Source organism: Poecilia formosa, unplaced genomic scaffold (genome assembly GCF_000485575.1).
Source record: "Poecilia formosa unplaced genomic scaffold, Poecilia_formosa-5.1.2 Scaffold54, whole genome shotgun sequence".
NCBI lineage: Eukaryota > Metazoa > Chordata > Actinopteri > Cyprinodontiformes > Poeciliidae > Poecilia > Poecilia formosa.
The window spans coordinates 238,975-263,596 of NW_006799993.1; the positions used below are offsets into that span (position 1 = coordinate 238,975).

General features: G+C 40.8%; 1 protein-coding gene and 1 long non-coding RNA gene across 3 annotated transcripts; one reads left to right on the top strand and one right to left on the bottom strand.

The window, feature by feature from the left end:
• Positions 1 to 1,005: 1,005 nt before the first annotated feature.
• Positions 1,006 to 20,476, bottom strand: peli2 (pellino E3 ubiquitin protein ligase family member 2). 2 transcript variants are annotated; one of them, XM_007553020.2, is made up of 6 exons: positions 20,123 to 20,476; positions 11,669 to 11,798; positions 6,774 to 6,875; positions 4,875 to 5,072; positions 4,582 to 4,770; positions 1,006 to 4,360 (listed from the first exon to the last, which is right to left on the bottom strand). In XM_007553020.2, exons 1-6 carry the CDS (start codon positions 20,197 to 20,199, stop codon positions 3,782 to 3,784), a joined length of 1,275 nt encoding a protein of 424 aa, XP_007553082.1. In that variant the 5' UTR covers positions 20,200 to 20,476; the 3' UTR covers positions 1,006 to 3,781. The 2 variants fall into 2 exon arrangements, with proteins under 2 accessions (XP_007553082.1, XP_016527510.1); XM_016672024.1 differs by lacking the exons at positions 11,669 to 11,798; positions 20,123 to 20,476 and adding an exon at positions 8,678 to 10,405.
• On the top strand, positions 6,888 to 8,563 carry LOC107836376 (uncharacterized). Its single transcript, XR_001662258.1, has 2 exons — positions 6,888 to 7,131; positions 7,735 to 8,563. It is a non-coding gene; the product is annotated as an uncharacterized LOC107836376 (long non-coding RNA).
• Positions 20,477 to 24,622: the final 4,146 nt, after the last annotated feature.

A 24,622-nucleotide genomic window follows, 5' to 3' on the forward strand; every position in this document is an offset into this window, starting at 1 on the left:
TAATTCTCTTTTTCTTGTTTCTAATGTATTTATGTGATGAATTTATGCGCACATAAAAACTTTCATCTCTTTGCTGCGGCTGTTGGATGCCTCAGGGCGCAGTGCCAACAGCTCTATTGTTGAGGAAACAGTGCCCTCCTGAGGCCTCTGTAGGAAATGCGCAGCAAGGAAAACGGATTCTCATAAAACGAAGAAATGTGCAGAAAACAAACTTCAAGAACTTTCTTTTTTTTTGGCTTATCTGTAGCAAAAATATCCTGATAGAGTTATCAACATGTAGAGCCAGCACTCGCAAGCAAGATAGTAGGTACAATGCTCACACAGACGCATGATGAAACACATGTGTAAGTATGATTAAACATTACTGCTGTGTTGGCTGAGTGAACACGGCACAGACATCTGGAGTTCAAAGGCGAGGGCTGAATAAGAAAACCAACAAATCTTCTTCAAATGCACACGGCCCTTTAAATCAGTGGATCAAATGCCCCGCAGCCCCCCGCCATTAACCACAAGTATAAAATACAAACTGACAGTCAGAGAAAGAAGCTCCTGTTTGTTATTTAAAAAATATTTTTATTCTTTGCAAAGGAGGCATCAGGAGTTTCGGTGTGTTCTATGGCTTGTGTACAGAATTCCTGCAGGGGAAAAAAAAAAAAAAATACAAATTTCATAGAACGAGCCCTTGGGAGAAACTGCAAGCCCCACCCATGTTTACCGAGGAGGAATGTTTAACGCTGCAGCTGTTACAGAATACGGTCTCAAGCAATGGGCACAGTGTTTGAGCTTAAAACTGTTAGAGGGGAATGCTACTGTACAGTTCCAGGCTTAGTGCATCACCCTGCGTGGCAGTTACATGAAATAAGCCGAAACCAAGAGGTTTCTTAGTGGTATGAAGTAGAAGTAGTGCTGCTGGTATTTGTGAAGAATTACAAGAATGTTTACATGGTTTCTCTGTGGAAAAATCCCAAATGATAAAAAAAAAAAACATTGATTTCCCCCCCACCCCCTCCCTTGTAGGGATACCTGAATTCATTTTATTCTTTATGATTCAGCCTGGAAGTTTACTTGAATGCAGTCAACATCCCACCGTCTTAATGCTCTACTACAAGCAGAACTGATGAGATTTTCACATATGGGAACAGTGTTTTCAAGCCATTTCTCCCAGATTCTTCTGTTTTAGTTCCTCTGCTACTTTGTTCTGGACGACTTGACTCAGCTGACCACAACGTCATTTGCTGAATTTGGCATAAAGCAGGATAACATTGTTATTCCAGACAGACAGGGTTCCTACACGTTCTTCCACTTTAAAACTCAAAAAAAGAGTTAGATTATCAAAAATCTCAATGTCGGATCAGGTCAGACAGTTGGGTCTAAAAGTTTAATGTGATTTACTAGTTGTTGTTTTTTTTTTTCTTCCAATTTGAGGTTTATTATCAGCAATACTGAAGCAATACAAACTAAAAACTGCACAGTCACTCTCGTAGCCGAAAATATATTTTATCTATGTGATTTGCACATCTGATCCTGATGCAACAAACTCCAAACTTTTTTGCAGCAAAACTGTAAGTTCCGATTTTGACAGTACGAGTTATCTCAAGTTGTTATCTCAAATGTGTAGTGATACCATTATTCATTTCTCATTGCTTTAAAATAACAAGACAAATCAAAACTGAAATACCTAGTTTGTTTTTGACACTGATGATCTGTTATCTCAAAATCTTGAGAGAAATAAATATCAACTTTGTGTCAGCAAGTTTTTCTTTTATTTCTTACCACAAGATTACAAGGGTGTTAGTTTTCTAATGTTATAAATGACATGACTGAGACGATCAGGTTTTGGTATTTTTGTTGGTTTTTCAAGATAACGTCTCCTCCAGTTCATTTTGTTTTGGTAATGGAAGCCGAATGACTTCTTGGGTTTTTCATTCTTAATTTATATTAATCATAACTAGACCTCGACCTAATTTTATTCCCACAATAGTGGTTGCATTATCCCAAAATATATATATTTTTTTTTTAGATTATCTCAAGATAAAACTTGATGTTCATTTTGTAACAATATACAGTTTCGTTATCTCTCTGTCTTAATGAACCTTTCATTCATCTCAAAATAATGAGATATTATTACTATATTGGAAAACACTAAGCCACCATGATACATTAAAAGTTGGATTTTCTGAAACAATAGATACATGTCAACTTAGAAATCAGAACAGTCACGTTAGCAGTTGGTTCTTATCGCAAGAAAATTATTTTTATCTAACAAAAATAGGAGATGGTCAGCTTGTAAACTCTAAAAATTAAAAATAAAATGAGTTGTGAGGACGTACGACTACTTTTTATACATCTCAAATTTACTCCGCTTTCTTTGAGCGAGTTATAAGGAATTCATATTCTTGTTGTCTGGCAAGTGGAACGTGGAGACAGCGGTTTTCCATACTGATTTTGCTTTTTCACTTTAAAAGCTAATTCGACACTTTCACCGTCTTCGGGAGGGTGTAGGAACCCTGCGCTAAGGTACAGAACAGACTGTGCTCTAATCCCAACCTGTCAGTGGTCAGTCATTGCAGGAGTTTGGGTTCACAGGATCACTTTGGATCACTAAATCGGTGGCCGCTCCCATCTTGCATTATAATCTCACGATGCCACTGAGAACGTGGCCAGGGTTTAACAGCCTTGGATCGGACCCAGTACAGGATAAAGCTAACAGCAGTGCAAAGCTGATCAGCAACGTGGGTGTCAGTTGTAAAGCCAAAATGTCACATTTGACTGTGAGCGGGCCTGACATTAACTGAGAAAGCAGGTCATATAATTAGAGCGCCAGCAGAAAGGAGTCGGTGGATTCCCACACCATCATTCTGAAACCCGGTGACCTTCTTTTAATTCCTGCGACATCTCTGCTGCTAGCAGTTCGGGTTGGCATGTGAGATCATAACAAGCGGTCGGGGTGAAATGATGCAGGGCCACACAGTCCGACCTACCCACACACACGCACACACCCACACCTAATTACACATGCATTCATTCTCACACACATTATATATGAAGGAGAAAAATATATTAACATTTGGGTTACAAAACATTCCCAACAGCCTCAGTGTAGTAAAGCACACGTGGGTTGTCACCTCTTCCTTTACCTTCCACAAAATATATATATATTTTCAATTTCTAATAAAAATATTCCCACTTTGTTTTATCGGGATCTCAGGCACTGGATTTCATCTCTGTACAAATCAAAGTTTGTTCGGTGAATGGAAGCCACTTCTAGCGAGTTACGTGATTTGGATGCCATTAAGAGTTTACCACCAAGAGGAACGATTGGAGGCATTTTTTTGTTTGTTTTTTTTTGGCTATTTAGCCGTTAAACCCCAAAGTTCCTTCTGGCTTTTCTCCCAGCCAACAGTCCAGCTGTCTGGCTCTGTGAAAGCTCCGTCCCATCAGAAACTAAACAACTGTTTCCTTTCCCAACAGACCCAAAGACACCTGGTGGGAGAAAAATGTCAATTGTTTAAGAGACTTTCTGTAGCAATCTGATGGTAGTGTTGCGAAACACCCTGACGACGAAGCCTTGCATAAAACAACTGGTTGTCTGGACAGAGCACTCTCTGACTCCATCCGAAAAGCTCCTAAACAATCTGTAATGGCTCCCTGTTGAACAGGATCCACGTAAACGGCCAAAACTCAAGCAAACTCATTCCATTTCGAGGCTGGTTTGCATAAATGACGCACGGGTTTTATCTGATCGGTTTCCCAGAACGTTCCGGCAGCAGGGATCCTCGGATCAGTCCACCGGGCCCTGGAAGATCAGCTTGGACCAGCCCTGAGAGGGGCCGAGCTGCGTGGCACAGAAGGGGCAGGCGGCGTGGAACGCGTGGGTGCCGTGGGGCAGAGGGATCTCCGACCAGTACTTGACCGACTTCTCCGAGCACACGTGTCCACACGGCACAAAGGCGTGAGTGGGCGCGCCCGTGTCCACGTAGAAGGCGGGCTCACAGCCCAGCCACAGCGGGACGTAGGGTCCCACCACCCGGCACATGGGGCATTCCCGCTGGGTGTTGGGCTCCCGCTCGGAGCGGTGGCCCCAGTTGTGGTAGCCATGCACGTGCCCGCACGCCAGGTAGACCCACGGCTGCTTGTCCTCCAGAGAGGAGAGGGCCCGACTGCGCTGCATACTGGGGAAGGCGAGCGTGTTGAGACCCACGGGGCACTGGGGCCGTGCCGCGTTGATCTCCTGCCTCAGGGCCTCCAGGTGCTTCTGGGTGGGAGTGTGAAAGAGACCCTCTGCGGTGCGCCACAGCAGAGTGGCCCCACACAGGTCCACCAGAGAGCCGTCCTGCAGGACGTTACTCTCATTCTCCACCTGGAAAAAGGGAGACTGATTTAAGTTCGACAAAATTACACACAGCTGTTCAGTTACATAAAAAATACCTAATAAAACCTGTTAGAGTTTTAAGACTGCGCTGAATGTTTGCTACCTTCCCTGCTTTCTAGCAGAACAATGACGCTAAACGTGCAGCTTGAGCCACAACTAGAACTAGAACTCATGAGATTTAAGTTTGCAGCTGTTGTATGTAAACACACCAGTTTTCCTGGGGTCTGCGCCGAGCGGGTCTCTCTCAGAGTGTAGACATCTCCGCAAACGGAGATCTCTCTCCAGACGCCGGGCTTGGACTCTTCCATAAAGCCTCCTTTAGGGTGCATTACAAGCACCCCATTGGTCGTCAGCCCATCCATGTGGCCATCAGGGTTCTTCCACTTTGCTGCTTTTTCCTGGTGCAGAAATAGTATTTTATTATATTAAAAGAATACTTCCGTCCCATGAACTGACGTAGAAGTTCACGAAACCCCTTAAATCAATAGCAACTAGTAATTACCCCGAGGAAGATGTTTTTGGAGGAGTCAAATCCGGCCGCATAGATGCGAGCGGTGTAGGGGGGGCTGCGCTCGCAGACGACTCTGCAGGCGAAGCGAGAGATGGTGCTCTGGGTGATCTGAGTCTCCTCTCCATCCTGGCCTCCCGCTACGGTGTCAGTAACCACAAAATCTATGGGATTTTCCGTGGACCGTCCAATCTGCACAACAAATCGTTCATTCAGCTCATTGAAGCCCTCAATAAAGTTTACAATTTCAAAACATATTTACCCCTGGAATTAGGAACGAGAAAAATAAACACTGAACATGATGAAACTGAGAAATTGATTGTTTTTGAAAGCTCAGCGTCGGCTTGATGTTAAAAGCAGGTTTCAAAAGCGTCGGGCCAGAGGCACCTTTACTACCGTGTTGCGTCACCTCCGTCTCCACTAATGCCGGAGTAAACATTTGGGATGTAAGCAGGCCAATTCACGCAGAAATAAAAGCAAAGTGTTTTCACCATTCTCGCTTGATTCAGGATTTCAGCGGCAATCAAATAATCCTGTTTGTTAGCGTCTAAAGGCGCAGCAGTTCGGCGTGGAAATGAACATTCATCAAACAAACTCGCTTCTCTGCACGGCATAGCATGGCATTCTCGTGTGGAAATAAAGTTTTACAACCGGTGTTCTTGTTCAGTTTTAGCACTGACCTTCTGGTTACCCATGGTGCTCTAAAACACAACCAAACAATAACAGGAAATTACTTTAGGAGAATAAACCAGACAGTTTATATGAGGGCTGTGTAAACTTTTTCTCTTGTCGTAATTTTATGACTTTATTCTCGTAATTTTATTTATTTTGTTTCTTTCGTATTTTTCTTTAGTCAATATGCTCTGAATAATATCTTTTTATTTCATAAATATGGTAAAATAAATGTTTTAATTGTTTTTGTTTGCTCTAAAACATAAAATTAGATGTATAATATATGTGTCTTTACTTAAACGTAGATTGTGGTTAGTGTTCTGCAGCTCTAGAAAGGGAGAAGGAGCTTTTTGGACGATAAAAGCCGCCGACCCCTCCTCCCAATAAATTCCCAGTAATAATAGACTGAAGTGTTTGGTTGTGAAGTGGTGGAAAAGTTCAAGGAGTATAAATATTTTTGCAAGCCACTCTAACTTCTATTACAGGCCACCAAACGTGGAGCCGTGTAGCGACTTTGAGACAGAAATCATGGTGTTTATATTACAGGCCCACCCGGCGGACCCCACCCGCCCGGCTCCTCAGCCTCTCAGAGGCTCTTTTTATAACATGTTACTAACCTGTAGGCGACTGACCTTTTCGTGTTCCTGTCTCAGCTCCGCTTTTAAACGTGCTGCTGCCGTCAGTCTCAAAATTAGCATCCGTTTATTAAAAACGCGGCAAAACTGTCTCAGTTTCAGATTCAGATGGCTTCGTGCTGCTTCAAATAAAACACTGGGAAATCCTGAGATAGTGCTTCCAAAAAAACACACTAAACGAAAAGAGTTTGTGAAAGGGGGGCGGGGCTAGGCATCAGAGTGATGGAGAGGAAACCAGAGGTAGAAATAAGCATTTCCTCTTTCATTTCGTCACTTTTCTTCTCTGAGAACTTCAAAAATCCTTCGTTTGTGAACGTCTCTTGTTTTGTGAAACTCATTTCGCCCCTCTTTCGAACTTTCCAATAAAGTCTGCATTATATATATTTTTGCATTATGTACTGGCTTTCGAATGTAAGAAAAAAATATATATTTTGCCTCGTCACTGAGAGTTTTAAAACAAACATTTTAAACATTACTATGTCTTTTTCTAACATTATTTCCAAATGTACAAGCTTCTAATTAAAACATGGGAGATTTAGATGCAGCCTCCTTTACAACCAAGCACGTAATTAAACAGGGCGTTCACCTGAAACATGTCTGTGTCTTTATCATGGCTGTACTCCACCACCACCGTCTGGTGCCTGGACAGCGTGTAGGAGATGCTGTGTTGGCCTTTACAGTTCACAACCTGGAAGAAGACGACACATTTCAGACTTAGGACTTGGTTAATACACATTTTAGATGCGAAGGTTCCAGACTTTTCCATATTCAGTCTTTCCAGATTCGCCAAACCTTCTGGTTCATCTTACAATGTAAAACACTGGAAAGGCTTTAAATACGGAAGCTGTGAATACCAGAAACTGGAGGTGAGTAATTAAGTAAGGAAAGACGTCAGTAAGGATAAAAAAAAAAGCAAAACTGACAGAAGTATGTTAGGAAAGAAGGTAGGGCTGTAGTGATACAATAATCTCACGATGCGATACAATACACAATATTCTGCTCCTGATACAATATATATTACGATATTCAGCAAATGATACAATTCAATACACTTTTGGGATTTTCTAAAAGATTTTAGAGGGACAGAGTGATTTTGGTGACATTTTGTGACTGTTATAGAGTTGGACTGAATTAATTTAACTGAAAACTGATTAAAAGCACCAACTACACAATACCTGGCTCTGGTTGGACATGGACACAGACTTAAAGTCGACAGCTGGACAAAATGAATCAAAGAAGTGGTGAGAAAACATGTTTCTTTTAATTGAAACAGTACAAACTGTAGCTTACATGCATTTGTAAAGTAAATAAAGTGCACCAAGTACCCTGCTCTGAATAGTTTGATACCTTTTTAACCTCGACACTTAACATCTGAAGGAATCACTCTAAGCCTGATGACCTAATCACTCTCCCGGCGAAGCAAGCAGTGAGTGAGCAAGGTGACAGTTGGATGCTACGATACTTGCGGATGATTATTGATTTTTTCCAGGAAAGAAAATATCGATATATATCGCAAAATCGATATTATTACTCAGCCCTAAAAGAAGGACACAATGAAGGCAGGACAAAACATGTTAGGCATTCGGACAGTCTGGAAATACAAAAAATATTTCCATGTGATTTTATTTTCATACTGAGCTAGAACTGGAAAATATAAAGATCTAAATCCAAATGTTCCTAAACTGCATTTGATGATAAAACGAATCCTCATCGTCATCCTTAGGTGTTTTATTTGTGCTTACGTTTTAATCCTTTCTCTGTTGTTCATTTTTGTTCCATATGTCTTAAAATGTTTTATTTCTCTGTGGTCAAAGATGTTGGCATATAAGTTAATTTTCTTTGCGTTGAGTTTCTTAGTTAATTTTTTGTTAATGTTCAGTTGATTTACACTCATGTTAAAATCACACAGGTGCAATATAGTCGACTTCTGAAGGCAACTGATTGCACTGAATTTCATTTGTGTGTAACGGGATAAAGGGGGAAAAAATGAAAACTAATATTTTTCATTTGTAAAGTTGAAAATTATGCAGCAGTGTTTCTTCCACTTAACTATGCACCACTTTGAGTTGGTCTATTAATTAAAATTCCCATAGAATACTTAAGCTTGTGGTTTTAATGTGGTAAAAAGTGAAAAGCTTCATGGGGTATGAATACTTTTGCCAGGCACCGCATCTGAAACTTACTGCCTTAATTCACAAAGAAGTGAATCCTTTTACTTTTACATCTTGTTTGTGGCTTCAATACCACCAGTCATTTACAGGAACAGTGCCACAAAACATCCTTGCGCAATCCCTCCCTCCACTCCTGCTAGCTTTACAACGGAGGAAACCAAACCAACGCCAGTACTGAGACACAAACCGTTCAACAAATGAGAGCCATCCAGCGGTGGAGCTGTGCATACTTTCGTCCTTGTTTTTTTTCCTCTTTACAGACAAAGAGTACAACAAAATAATTCCTCCAATTTATTGCACAATTTCTTTATTGCATTACCTTAAGTTGCACAGTGCGGTACAAATTCCTGGAACAGGAACAGAGAAAAGCCTGTAAACTCACACTCCCATGACAGTGACCATAAACTGCCCGCTGGCCCTCGGTTAGCATGAGCTCGCCAAGCGGCTGATCTGCCAGTCAGCGCGCTGAGGGGAGGGCGCGTTAAGGCCCAAAAAGCAGCTCTCACCAACACTTAAACACATGCCACCATCATCCAGCTCTTATCTGCAAATGCCATTTCCAAAACAACCCCCCACCCCCCATCCCTCCTCCTTTCCTATTTTGTCACGTGCGGGGAGGGGAAAAAGGGAGAGAGAGAAAGTGGGTCACCGGAGCCGCAACGCTCTGCTGTAACTTCAGACACAGACGGGGGACAAATGTCATCATCGCCGCAAACAAACGCTGCTCCACCTGTTCGGCAGCTAAAGGAAAACGAGTGCTTGCACACAAAAAAACAAAAAAAAACAAAACAGAAAGACGAGTAAAAATAACCGTGTTCCCCCTCGACTTGAGTCAAAATAAACTGCAGCGAGTCGAAGGCTGGCAGCGGCATCATGCGAGCTTCTCAATATCTGTCATGAACACCAGCGTGTGCACAGACATGTGAGCGTTCCCGTTCAGCCACCGGGCATTCTCGGTTCATTCGTAGGCTGCACTGTTGGGGAGCGTGAGCGGCGCTGGCAAGACCGCTCCAAACAGGAGAAAAAGATGGCTTCTTTCATCTGACTCCTTCAGTGTTTGATATATTTAATCACTCCATTGGCTCGGCACCTTGTTTGTCTCTCGCAGATGGTTATTTTTGACGGTACGTGCAGCTGGGAGTGGAGGAGGGCTGGCCGACTGCGACAACATCCTCCGCTCGCTCAGCACTAATAATCCCAGGCCTGGTAACAGGGTGGCAAAGAGGAACAGAGGTAAAAGAGGAAGAACGTCGCAGCAGTTCCCATACTCAAAACGCCTCCAACAGACACCACTTATTGTTCTTTTAAAGCCACAAACAATGCAGCCTACATTTCTGAGAAATGATATTCCATCACAGTTCACATTGCCTTTGCAAAAGTTAAACTTCATCACATTTCCAGTGTATTTCCCTTAGAATGTATAACCTACATAAAGTAGTGAATAATTGTGGAAGAGAAAGGACAACCATGCATTATTTCATGTTTGTATTTACCTAGTTAGTAAACAGAGTTCACCTGTGTGTAATTTAATCTCAGCATAAAACCAGATGCTATGTGAAGCCCTCAGAGGTTTGTTGGCAAACATCAGCGAACACACAGCGTCATAAAGCAGGGTCAGGTTAGGAAACAATTTCCCACGCTTTGAACGTCTCACAGAGCACGGTTCAATCCATCATCTGAAAAATAAAAAAAAGAGACTGGCACAAAAACAAAGCTGCCATGGAATGGCTCTCCACCCAAACCAAACCAACAACCGTGGGTCGAGGCATCACGGCATCTCCGGAGGAGCTGCAGGAATTCACAGCTTAGGTGGAGAATCTGCTGTTTTGACTTGAATAAAATTGGAGTTTATGAGGGAGGGACCAAAATAAAACCAATGTGGATGGAGTCAGACGCAGAGCAGCCGCATTTTTACCGGGATTCTCTTCGGAAACTTGATTGAACTGAATTTTATTTAGGGGTGTCAAAGTAAACCAGTGGTGTCCAAACTTTTTTGTGACCTGGGCCAAAATTGCCAAGTCAAAATGTTTGGAGGCCTAAAATTTTTTGAAAAACTAAAGAAATAAGACACATTTTATTGTGATGTTTTCTTGTTAGCATGCTGAAAAAAATTAAACTTAGTGTTCAAAATATTGATAAGAATAGGGTGGTTGGAGATTTGTAGGAAATGGGTTTCTGCAAATCTTTGTGGATCAAAACATTGTGGATCAAAACACAAAAAATATACAATACGTAAATATTTTGGAGATCAACTGTTTTCTATTTTCTTGGCCTGGGAAATGATTTTTTTTGCCTATTTCTTGCAGTTAAAACAGGATTCAGGTCACTCTTTCTGAAAACACTTTCAAGACTTAGCAGAGTTCAACAACTTGATAAAAACATTTGGGTATAGAGTCTGCTTTCAAGTAAAAGTCCTACTTATTATCAAATTTAAAAAATAAGACCAAGGTGTGGATATTAAAAAGTAAACATGTGTTTTGCTCCTCATGTTTAAGGATTTTAACTTGCCAGTAAATAAATTCTCCACTGCATCAGTCATCCGTGCTGGCAGGTTAAATTTGAACCACTATCAAACTGCAGTTGGGAGCCACAGAAAAGAAGTCCAGGGGCCGCAAATTGGCCCAAGGGCCACACTATGGGCATCCCAGGATTAAAGGGAACTGAACTAAATTTTATCACGTATGATCTCTAAAAAACAGACTGAGGTCCGAGGCTGTAACCTGACAAAATGTGAACAAGTTCAAGGAGTACAAATCCTTTTTTTTAAACCACTTCTTCCCAACATTCAGCTATAAAGTTCCGTCTCTGTTGTGAAAAGGCCTTTCTCCCAGAAAGAAAACCTTCTGAGCAGATACCAGGAGTCACGTTACACAAGGTGACAGAAACCTGAACCTGAGAGCCTTTGGTCGGAGAGCTAAAGCGAGAACAAACGTCTGAATAACAGCAGAGAAAAGCAGCTCCTTGTTTAACGGCCTGGCTCTGGAACCGAGAGGAGGAATGCGGGAAGGGAAACATGTTATCCTGGCTCTCTGGTGTGAAGAGAAGCAATGAGGCCCAGCTAGGAACTATGGTTATTGAACTGGAAATGTCAACACAATGGCCAAGGCCAACAGCAACGTACATTCAGGTTCCATGAGGGACAGAGAACAGGAAACCGTGCTGCCGAAAGACTCTCCCTTCACTTTAACTCCACCAGATTCAGGAGAAAAACAACATTTCACACCTTCATTCATACATATTTGGTCCAAAATACACACCATTCACAGTGACAGTGTGTTCATTAAGTCTTAAGTCATCTTTTGTTCTGTACCTTGCTATCCTGGGGTGTGTTGAGGATGTGCACGGTGCTCGGCTTAACACCGTTGGCTTTGGTCCTCTTCAAAAGCGCAAATCTGCTTTTCCGTCTACCCCGATCTCCATTGGGCAGAGAGCCATTGTACCTGTCACAGTGGGGAGGTGGGGGTTAGGACGGGGTGGAGAAAAGGACAGCATTCACAGTTATTTTTTTCCCCCTCTGGATAAAAAGCCATTTTTTTGCAGCTCCAAAAAGATGTGTGTAATGAGATTTGCAGGCAAAATTCTTGTAATCATATAAAAAGTACACATGGAGATTTAGAAACATTTGCGTGCTTTGAATGGGAGCTTTTCCACGCATTACATCACTGGCAATCTAATACACCATATTAGTAATCTAAGCGTCACCTTGGATAATGTCTCTTATTACATAATGCACTCTGGTGATTTCACTGAGTGGGGCTGCGTAAACTGCAGCTACAAGCAGGAACACATTTTAAAATGCGCAGACTGTGTGGCAAACTGAGCATATTTTAACAGAAGTACATAGAAAGCTACTAGGGCTAAAACGATTAATTGGATCAATCGTGATTAATCGATTATTGAAATAATCGGCAACTAATCTAGTAATCGATTAATTGTTTACTGGAGAATACAAACACTAAATAAAACATGACATTTTGTGAAAGAACAACACCCTCAGAGCAGTAATTAAGCTGAAGCTATACAACAAATGTATACACTGCATTGAAGATAAGAAAAAGCCTTGCTTGTCTGTAAATACGGTCTACCAGGAGCTCATGTGACAGTTTTAGGTTCACCTGGTTCAAACTGTGTAAGAAGAAAAACTTGTTAAGCATCTTTTTTCTATCCAGTTATTAATTGGCTAATCAAAAAAGTAGTCAACAGATGATGGTAGAAGAATTTTTTTGGCTGCAGATGAACCCTTTTGCTACCAACAATCGAGCGTACACTAAAGAAATGCTGTTATTGCATTTTTAGGCAATGAAATGTTTATTTTCTTATGTAAAAAAAGGGATTAAATTATTTGTTCTTTTGCATCTTTTAATGTATGAATAATGTTGTATAAAGAAGGCTTACATGATTAAATGAAAATCTGCACAATATCCCAACTTTTTATGCGATCAATCGATTAATCGTCAGAATAATTTTAGATTTGACATGATTTGAGAGCCTTTACTCAAATCCACAAGCTCTGTGCTTCCTGATCCCTTCACACCAGATTCCAGCTTTGCCCCTTCTGTCCAGAGCAAGGCACCTCGCCCAAGCTCCTCCTCATGAATGGAGGAGCCCTTTCCGGTGGGACTGATCCACTTTCTGTCCACCAGCTGGTTCCTACAGCTGGGTCACCCCATGCTTTACTCCCATCCAACACGCAGACCTTCTGCTCACACCCGCACACGTAACCACGGAGCGCTAAACAGCCACACCGTCTAGCAGAAATATTTACATCCAACGCCCCAACTTTGCATAGCAGTTCATCTGAGGGAAGAGGTTCAACCGGCCGCGCCATGATGGGACTCCTCTCGTCTTTGTTACAACATAAAGGCGACAGAACCTCCTTCGCCTCCTCCCTCAACTCCCTCCTAAGCTGGCCCACCTGTCCCGTGTCTCCATACGGCTGGCCAGGCAGGGAAACACATGGTCCCAGTCAGCACTGTGCACAAAGCTGGCCTGTAAGACAAGCCACCCACAGAGAGCCAGGAAGGCGGATTCTATGGAAAACGTACAACTAAAGCAAGTTTATGGCTTTTTTTGTTCATTTTTACTCACATTTTTTATAATGTTTGAGAGTGTGCACTTCATTCCTAATAGAACCTCTGCTTTTATAAATCTAACACATTTTTTTTTCTGAGATTTGAATGAACCAATGCCATAGTATTTAGATAAAATCTTCAATCTATGACCTACAGCATAACTTCATTCACATATGTCAAACTCAATTTGGTCAAATTTATATACGTGGCCCTCAGGACTCCAGAGGGTCACACTTGAAGATATTATTTTATAAGTCAAATCAAACCAGTTTTATTTGTATAGTGCTAAATTACATAAATTAAAAAGTTGTTATATGCCATTTAATTTTAAGAAGTACTCATTGTAGCACTATAATATTTTAACTGTTTGTTAATAAGTAGTTTTATCAATACATTCTGCTATAACCGTTCCTCTGACAGCATTCTGATGTGCCTGAAATAAAACTAGTCTGACACCCCTGATCTAATTGTTTTCATTTAAATTACAAAAGCAACAATTATTTCTACTGCAGCTAAAATTATACAGCATAGAAATGTTTGTTTGTTTGTTTGTTTTCCAACGATTTCTTATTGTTTCTAACATAACCTGAAATTGAAATATCACGAAATGTTTTCCACACGCCGCTCTTTTCACATATCCTTCCGTCAGGCTGAATATCTTATATCTATTGGGCAAAGTGACTTCAAGACATGAATATAATTACCAATAAATATTGCATTCCAACTGGTTTCTTAATCTATAGCATATGTATAATTAAAGTATATGCTGCTGCTTTTAAAATTTGTGATGCATCTAAGCAAAGATGCAGAACACACAGCCCTTACCAGCTGCAACAATGTATGTTTTTACAGCAATATGTGGGGGAGGAGCAGCACTCTGTAACAATACGTTGGGATATCATGAAAACCACAGAAATGGCAAACAACTTCAGCAGATTGAAAAGTTTTGCTTTGAAGGCCTACTGGAAACAAGCCAATGCTTGAGGTCACTCCTTCTGCCATCACTGTTCTGATTTATTGTTTCAATTTTGCAATAAAATCCAAATTTACACTAACACACACGCTGCACTGTGTGTGTTTGCTTAAGATTTGAACCCCATGATGGATGAGAGCAGTTGACAAACATCCTAGATCAACCGTAGAAACTCCCAGCCTAAATAAAGGCCTGCATTGTTCAGACGTACACTCAGCACTGGCTGGCTCCTGAATGTCTCACACTAAGCATGTATTCAGCTGACACGAAGCTTAGCATTTTCACCATGATGAATTATGCTGAAGAACATAACCTCTAAGTCTGTAATAAAAAGCTCCACAAGCTTTAAATTAATTCATCATCACGCCGTAGAACAATATCATGTCATCCGGGAGCTGCCACCGTCACATTAGCTAGGACAGGCTCTTTAAAGCGGCTCTACCAACTAATTGTGATCACGTTCCCTTTTGACCTGTGCCAGGCAGACGGCGGATTTACCTTCCAATATTTAGCAGCAGGGATTAGAAGACTGTGGCATATCGCGTATCCTCCAGGGCTGCAGTAAGGAGCCAACAGCACCTCCTACCTCTTGTGTTAATGTCAAAGTGTACCGATTACAGAACACGAAGGAGATACGGTGCTGTGAAAAGGCGTCTGCTCCCCTTATAGGTTTCTTCTGCTTTTGCCACCCTTCAATTTATCATTTAAATAAAAAAATGTAGTCTTTAAATCGTCATTTTATTTATTAATGGGAAAAAGCTAACCAAACCAACCAGGCCCCAAGTGAGTAATCACCTCGATTGGCAAAACAACAATTAACTGCTAAAAACCACATTTTTTTTAAGGACAGATTCGTTCAATCTTTTTAGGCTTGATTATGCCCTGATTTTGTAGAATCAAAAACTCACCTATACAGAACCCATTTGACAACATGAAGTAGACCTGATGTCAAGAAACTGAAGAACAGACGAGAAACAAAGTGACACCAATCGGCCTGGAAAGGGTTTCAGCGTTCCTGCTGGCTAAAAATAACACAACATGGTCGTATCACATTTACCAAAAAAAAAAAAAAAACATCTAAACAACCCCAAAGACTTTTGGAAAAATATTCTCTGGACTGACAAGACTAAAGGGAACAAGAGAGAATATCATACAAACATAGTGGTGGTAGTGTGGTAGTGTGCAGTAGGAATATGGGGTGAAACACACCAGCAAGTCCACCTCCAAGTTTAATCAAATGAAAACAAGGCCTAGTCAAAGCCCGAACTTAAATCCAACTGAGATGGATTTAAGTGGCATGACTTCATACATGCTATGTCTGCTTGAAAACTCTCTTGTGACTGAATTTAACAATTCTACAAAGAAAAGTGGTTCAAAATTCCTTCACCATAAAAAAAAAAACCTTGCTAACATTTGATGGTACAAACAGGTCTACGGAGTGATTAGGTTTTCATAGTGTCAGGCTTGTTTGGAAAGCCTTTTCAATTAAAGAATTATACTTTAAACATGCACTTTGGAACAAGGAAAAAGAAATCTGCAAAAAGACGAGGGCTGCAACTGATGATTATTTTAGTAATCAATGATTCTATAGCTTATCCTGGCAATTAATCCATTAGTCCTATAAAAGAGTAGTCACATTCTACAGAGTTCTCATTTCACTTAAGTTTTTTCATACAATAGTAGAAGATGCAAACAAACCCTAAATAATTAAATTCCACACTTAAACAAGAAAATAAATATTTTATTACCCAAACGCAGTAATATAGTATTTGTTTAATGAATTTAAACTAGGTGAAGATAAATCTATGCTAATGAGGAGTTTTGGGTAAAACGTATTTACAGACAAAGGTTTTTTCATCTTAAATACAAACCGTATACATGTTGTAAAATTTTGGCTTAAATACTGCTCTGATTTGCTTTTTTTGAGTCTGCATACTCCAGCTAATGATCGATTACTAAATTAGTTGACAGTTATTTCAACAATTGATTCATCATTTGTTGATTTCAGCTCCAAAGAGAACATAAAAAATGTTCCAGCTACTGTACACTGAGTTGATCCAACAGGGTCATAGAGGGTGAAACAAAACTAAACACAAACTTTTAAAAGACAGCTTTCTTTTCTGTAATAAGTTTCTGCTGAAGGAGTAATGTATCGACAATCAGTGGAAGTCCGTAACAAAGCTAAGCTGGCTTCTTTTTTACTGAGCACTTTTTCATGGCAAAAATGTAGAAAGTTCCCTCAATGGGCCCAGTCTCCGAGCCACAATGAACAGAGGAAGCTGAGGAAAAGCAAAGACCGAGTCCTGATCAATCCGTTCTTTCATTTCCAAGATACCCGTCCAGCTCCAGCTCCCCCCCTTCCTCCGTTCGCTGACCAGCACCGAGCCAATCCCACCTCAGCAGAGAGCGGCGGAGATGGCGGGCAGCCATGCAAGTAATAAGAGCCGCCGCGGCCGTGACAACAAGCCGCCGAGGGAAACTGCAGCTCAAACAAGCTTTGTGCCATGCTGACAGCTATCTCGTCTACCATCGGCTTTATCAATGGGGATGTGATGTCACGGCAGTGATTATGCACCCGTCACATCTGATTCACGTACGTGTCTTGATGTCAGGAGGGAGAACAAAAGTCCAGGCGTCAAACACACCACACGCTCAGCCCTGGGTGATAACCAGTCAGCGCTGCTTTTTGTCCTTTACAATAAGCAGGATGGCTGTTGAATGGGCAGCTGGAGGCGAAGGACAAAGCCGCCCACTCTACTCCCCAGTCTATAACTTTGCTGCTATTCGCTTCAAGTGCTGTAAATGTGAGATTCGAACAGCATAAACTACGAGAACTGTTAATAATTCATGTCAAACTTTGAGGAGAGTAAAAATACTGACCAAAGTCTAATCACTGACAACGCAAAGCATGACAGAGTATTGGACATGTTGCAACTTGATTATCCAGAATGATGTTTAGAGTTTTCTTCTTAAAAAAAAAATAAAAAAAATAAATGATTACACACAGTTCTTGCTTTGTAATACTGGTAATTTTCCACAAATCTGGATTGACGTTTGAAGGATTCAATAGTTCTGAAACAAGATGCAGCTAATACTGAAATATTAGCTTTCTTAATCATTAACATTAAGGTTAATGATTAAGGAAGTATTCCGCTGCAAGAAGTCTCAAACTGAGATTCCTACTTCTCTAGTTCAAGGTATTTCACCTTTGTTATGAATAAGTTGCAGCTTTACTTTTGTCCATCATGGACAAATTCTCCTTGTTTTGAACGTAAAGAGAAGATTTTCCAATTGTACTTTTGCACAATAGCGTACAAAAAAGCATAAAAAACAACATACAAAGATAGACAACACCACACAGATCAGGCTTTCATGCACTTTTTCAGGGAACTGGTACTTCAGGGTAAAAACTAAACTTCCTCTACAGCTAAAACCCAGCTGAAAATAACAACACAGACTTTTGTTTCTACCTTATTTCACATGATATTAGTTTATTTTGTGATATTCACATTGGAGCTAATAATAAACCTGAGATACGTGTAAATTAAAAAAGAAAAATATGTAAAATTATTTTTATGTTTTTATTGAAAAGAGGGAGACGGCATTTATTTCCACTGCTGCTGTGTTGCTTAATACCAGAAAAGAAATCCAGTCACTTTTGGACTTTTGGAGTCCAAAAGTTGACTCAGAAAGTCCTTGAAATGGTCTCATTTAAATGACCATTTTTGCTAAATGAGAGATGAAATTTTACAGGCTTTCTTGACAATGCCTTTTATTGTAAACTGCCTGACTTAAGTCAAATGTTTTGGAAATTCTTACACAACCAATAGTTTGCTGTAATTTTGGTCCATTCCCCCCAACCAAACTGATTCTGCTGAGTCAGGTTTGTAGCACAAAACTTTTCAGCTTGGCCCACAGACTCTCCGTAAGCCATGTTCTAATTAACTTAGAGGGATCCATATTGTCACTATCCATTTGGAAGACTTTTTTGTGGGGAAGGTTTAACTTCCTGGATGATGTCTTGAGATGTTACTTCAACATTTCCACAAAATGTTCTTTCCACGTGATGCCATCTATATTTTTACCAGTTGCACCAGTTCCTCCTGCAGCAAAACTCCCACACAACATGATGCTCCTACCTCCTGTGTGGCTCATACACACAGTTCTCAGATGACAGATGAACATTGCACCTTCAGCCATCTGGAAATCATACCCAAAGTTCACAATGTTTTTTCCTGATATGTTGTCTTTTGAGTTTCCCATTAAATTACGCAAGAGAGTGGTGAGTTTTAAGGCCTTTCTTTATCCACAAATGTTCCCCCGTTTATGTCCAATGTTGGGACATAAACATTGGAAGTTTTTAAAGTCATATCAGTTGGTAAGTACCTATAGTGTGTGTGTAAACTTCTGGATATGATGCAAACTGAACCATTCTCCCCTATCATTCTGGCATTTAGCAAATAGAAATGGTTTAGTTAATCCTAGCACATCGAAAATCGATCTTCAGACATCTGCAAAGGTCTGAAAGTCACCCACTGTCTCCATCTGTTCTGCCATGGAAGATTATTGTTTCACAGGTATTGTTTGATGTTTCTCATGATAAGATTGGAACATTGAATGTGTATTGTGACCTTATAACACCTGAGTCATTAGTAAAACAAATCAGTATCAGCCAAAACTGAAAACAGAAGGCCAGAATTTTTAAAGTAGATCGTCCAGAAAACTGCAATCGGTGCAGGAATCCCTGTACTAAGACTTTCCCACTTTTTAATTACTTTGTGGATGTTCAATCACGCCCCTTGGGATGGGAGTCCGAGGATCTACATAGATTTTGACCACAGGCATGCAATGCAAACTCTAACATACCCCCTGGCTTTGTTTTTAAAGAATTGGATGACTTGTGTCCTATTAGTGATGACATATGCACAGTAACTTCCTGTCCTCTGACTTGCACAATGTGGCTTTAGAATTTCACAATGAAGATCAAGTTGTACTGCTTACTTTCATCATTCTCAACTTGATCCTGTCAGGAGTTAAGCTTCCAAGGCTGTTCTGATATTAGTGCCTATTTGTGTGGTGATATAATTCAACTAAACAATGCCTTGGGGAGTAATTATTAATCCTTCCAGCAGGGACAGACAATGGTGCGTGTTAGAACAAAAGTTGTGCAGGGTTGGGGTTGTGGCAGCCGAAAAGGAAGCAGCCGGGGGGCCTGGGGGTGGGGACCACCACGACTTCCGAATTCCTGAAGCCCCGTGAATCCAACTTCCAAGGCAGGGAGGAGCGCTCCGGCTGGGGCTGCTGGGAAGCAGGAGGTGCACCTAAAGTTGTCCTGAACGTGTTTATTATCTGGTCAGGCTTTAGTTTCTATACCCTACTGGTTATCAGGGGGCGAGACATCATCATCATCAACATCAACATCATCATCATCATCAACAACAACAACTGGACCGCATATCTGACTGCGCACGTGTCTGCTTTGAGGAGTAACGTGAGCTCGTAAATTTCTAAACTAAGCCCAACGGCCTCCCGAGTTAAATCCGACCGACACCGTAAATAAATGAAAAACACACACATTCCTGCTAATTCAGAGTCAGCTTATAGCGGCTCGGCAGAGCGAGGTAGAGGAACATCCGGGGAAACTTTTAAGACACTAAACACTCGCTCTCTTGTTCGTCCTGAACTAGTAAATTTAAAAATAAATATGCCATAATCTTACCCCAGCACCACCAACTCCCCGTACTTCACCGGGTCTTTGGACGGAGCGCAGTGCTCCTCCTGGCTTGACGAAAACATGAGGCTTGACTGTGTTAGCTCCACAGTAATAACAGTGTCTCACAAGATTAACAGATTCCCTTTAAGAGAGGAGAACAAAAAAAGACACCAAGTCCCCTCACTACATCTTATGACTCTGACATCATCCGTGTATCTCTATCCGATTAAATCCAGTTGTCTGTTTGTAGGGGGGGAAAAGGAAAATAAAAACTGCTCTGTAACTTCCTGGGCTAACCACAGCAGAGCGTAACTTACTTGGCGGTTGAATCCGCTCTACAGCAGATACAAAAACAGCGAAGAGCAGGGCCGGACTGTACCATTCACTTCTGCTTTACTTTCTGTAGGGGGGGACGCCTCGGCAGCTCTGCTTCTTCCTACGGTGAGTCTGCGCAGATGTGACTGTGATTTATTATTTAAAGACACAGACATTCACACCTACTGATGTTATTTTCATGGATTTAATATTGTGGGGATAAAGTGATCAAAGCGTGGGTTTAGTTTTCCATTTGAACCACCGTACGCCGTCCATGGGTGGCACCATCTGTTATGTAAACAAAGACTACAATCTGGGAATTCTTAAAGGGGCCCCATGAAGAAATATATTTGTTTCAACAAATTAATTTCTATCTGATGATTCAGATCAGGTCGTCATTTTTTAAATATTTGTGGGAACTGATACTTCAAAAAATTTGATACCAAACCTCCAAAAACATCAAGCTCCTCCCTTGTAATTCTTGAGTTTAGCACAAACCAACAATCTAATAATCTATATTTTTTTATATTTGCTTATTGGGAGTGAAAATGAGAGAACAAGAATAATTTGATTTAACAGTTGTAGCACAAATAAATTTAAAGCAGTGTTTTTAACTGTATGCCAGTAATATTTGTTTGATTGTAGCCTAGTTCAAATCTAAATGTTTAATATTTGTTTCATTCGCAAATTATAAACAATCATCTGTTGTTATTTGGCTCAGTAACTGAAACAGCCCTCGAAGAGGTGGGGAAAGTACAAAAAAATTAGTAGCACTACTTCAACATATTTTACTCAATTAAAATAAATAGAATCCCACCAAGAAATTACTCATGTAAGGTTTAAAAAAGGTTTTTTCTTTTTTAAAATGATGCAATCAGACAGACTAAAATATAAAAACCAGCTGATAAACAGATACATTTATATATATAATTTTATTTCCCCCTTCTTGTATAAAAAAACTTTTAAAATGTAATCATTGAAAGCAAAGTGAAACTTAGGTTAAATTCCTAGATTTTGTACAAAACTTGGCAAGTAAAGCTAATTCAGATTTTTTTTTTTATCCCAGTAGCTTAAATAGGTTTTTATATTCAACAAAGGGGTTTTCTAATTTTAACTCCTAATATTATTTCAGATGCACACTTTATGATTAATAGATAGTCTCATAAAAGTATCTTAAGCACGATCTATATTCATATTTAGTATAAATACAGATAATGATTATGGGGCAGCAGTGGTGGGAAACACTTGGTGAAAATAATCCCCCCTGGTTTGTTTTCTTGGGGGATGAAAAGATGGTGAAATCAGATTTCCTCATTTTGTTTGTGATTCCTTTGAGCTCTCTAAAACCTCTCTTTCCATAATCAGGGATTTATGGCAGTTTTGCTGAAGCATGTGATTGATTGTGCAACCAAACACAATGCCTTCATACCCATTGAACCTGTTCACACTTTCTCATGATGTAAGAACAAACTTATACGTTTCATTTAGATTTTGTGTGACAAACCAGCAATAAATTGTGCATAATTGGGAAGTAAGAAAAATTGCTTATATTGCTTATATTCACCTCAATCTTATTTTAATACCTCTAACTCTAAGAGGTATGTTAGTAAACAATCACATGAAGGCCAAGCAACACATCAGGCAGGTCATGATGGAGTTGTGGAGAAGTTTAAATCGGGTTTCTAAAGCTTCTTACATCTCACAGACCACGGCTCAGTCAGTCATATGAAAATTAAAAAAAAAGCTAAGTAAGAAATCAACAGACAGGGCAGGGTGAGCTTTAATGAGATCTAAACTTTATAGCCTACAATGGGCAAAGTGGCAGGAAACTAGCATCACCATGAACACACAAACCCCATGGTGTGAAGAGGCTTTTCTTCAGAAAGGACCTGGAAACTAGAGGAAAACCTCATTGAAAATGCAAAAGACTTGAGGCTGGGGTGGAAGTTCAAATCCCAACAGGGGAATGGCCCTAATCCTTCACACAAAGAAAGCTACAAAGGAATGTTTTACATCCAAACATATGTTTGTGTTTCACTGGTCCAAAGTCAAAATTGTGACTTTTTGTGCAGGAGAATTAGTAAAAACTTTAGATGTGCAGACAAACAAGAGACCTGCAGCTGTGAAAGCTGGTTTTGCAACATGACAAAATGGGAAAAGCTTTCAAGAAGGGGTGTAAATATGTTTAAGAGGAGGCGTTAAATCAAGTCAAGTTTATTTGAGTAGCAAATTTCAGCAACAAGGCAGTTCAAGGTTCTTTACATGATCAAAACATCACACAGTAACCAATTATGAAACAAGCAGCAGACATTACATTTTGTCAAATGCCATCATCAGACTCATCAAGAATAACCGTCATTAAATATACATCAAATATTTAATCAACGTTCCAGTTAAAGCCAACGCCAAACAGGTGGATCTACAGCTTCGATTTAAAGGAACTCAGTGTTTCAGCTGTTTTGCAGTTTTCTGGAAGTTTGTTCCTGATCACAAGAGCATAAAAACTGAATGCTGCTTTTCCGTGTTTGGTTCTGGTTACTGGTAAAGCTGAAATGCAAAACCTGAGATCTGGAAGGGTGATAAAACAACAGGTCTTCACCGTATTTTGTTGCTAAGATTTATAAACTAACAAAAGTATTTTTAAAGTCTATTCTCTGAGCTACAGGGAGCCCGAGTAAGGACTTTAGTATGATGTGCTCTATTTTGCTAACTTTAGTGGAAACATGTTAAACCACTACTCAGCCGCATGCCTGGAAATGTTATTTTCACATCTGATATCACTGATTGGTTTACTGGCATACACATTTCTTCGGAGGCTGACTCACTGACGCTTCGCTGAACCTACAACTTAAGACTGACGTCACATGTCCAGTTGTTCCCTCGCCTTTCTGGTGAATGCTCCACTTCCCCACCTTTCTCTGGCGGTCCCGTCAACACGTTATTGCCTCAGTCTTGTTTTCACAGGAACATCCATGGCTGAAGGTGCTCACCCACTGCCTGGGGCCTCTTTGGTGCCCCCCTCTAATTATGGCCCTCTGTTTGAACTGGTGTTCAGTTTCAAAGCGCAATAACACTTCACGCAAAAACAAAAAGGCAGCGATGAGGGTCACCGGGGTGCGTGAAGGTATTTCCATTCCCACCCTCGTGCACTATTGGATATCCATGTATAGGAAAAAGAGGTGAAATATCTCATTTTGAAGTTTTTCTTGCTGATTACCACCACAGATGTCTTGGTGACTTCTTCACAAACACGAAGTTGAGTTAGGCCTGTAACTAAAGGGCTCAGGGTAACCCCCTAAAGGAGTGGGTATAATGAATGTTTACTGCTTTTTTGTGCCACTGCCTCTTTCCGCTGTGCTTTTCATTCACTGGGCATTGTCTTTGTAAAAGAGCACTGCAGGTTTTGTTTCTACCTCTGTTTGACTCGCATAAACACACACACACACACACACACACACAGAAGATTTGGGGGTGGGTGGGGATCAAAGGCTCTCCGGCACATACCACACTGATGGAGAGCAGATGCAGGGAGTGGGCCGCTTTGCTGAAGCTGCGCTGGCGTAGCGTGAGTATAAATCTAAGTTTAGGAGGAGGAGTCCAATGTTACCAGGCAAGAAGCATGCAGAGCTGAGTTGCACAATAGAGAGTCTGTGAGCAATGACAACAGACTGGTAAAGTCCCTGTTAACATCTGAACTGTTCTTAGTGAGGATTTGCTCAACCATGTATGATGTCCAACAGACTCATCATGTGACTATTCTACATTTTTGAGTCAAGGTATGACAAATATGTATGTTGTAAGAGCGCAATGCTTTAACTTTCCTCCTTTATTAACCCCAGTTTTATCATATTTTCCTCTTAATGGACAGTATGCTTAGATTAATCTACCTCAAAGTAATGTTTCGGCAACTTGAATCTCCAGCCAGTGAAAGGCATTTTCCTCTGTAATGAAGATGTTGTGGGCACACGCTGCGTCGCATGGTTTCGATCAAAGCAACAGCCAGCTCTCCACTCAGCTGACTGTAGCATGACAGTGTGGGAGAATGCAAGGAATGTGCTGATCCTGTGTTGCTTGTGCTCTTGACCCGACATCCCCCACCCACCCAAACACCCACCCTCTCTCCCAGTCAGTCAGCACAACAGCCTTGTTGTCCAAACGGCCTTTTTAACATGCAAGGCAGCAACAGCTCTC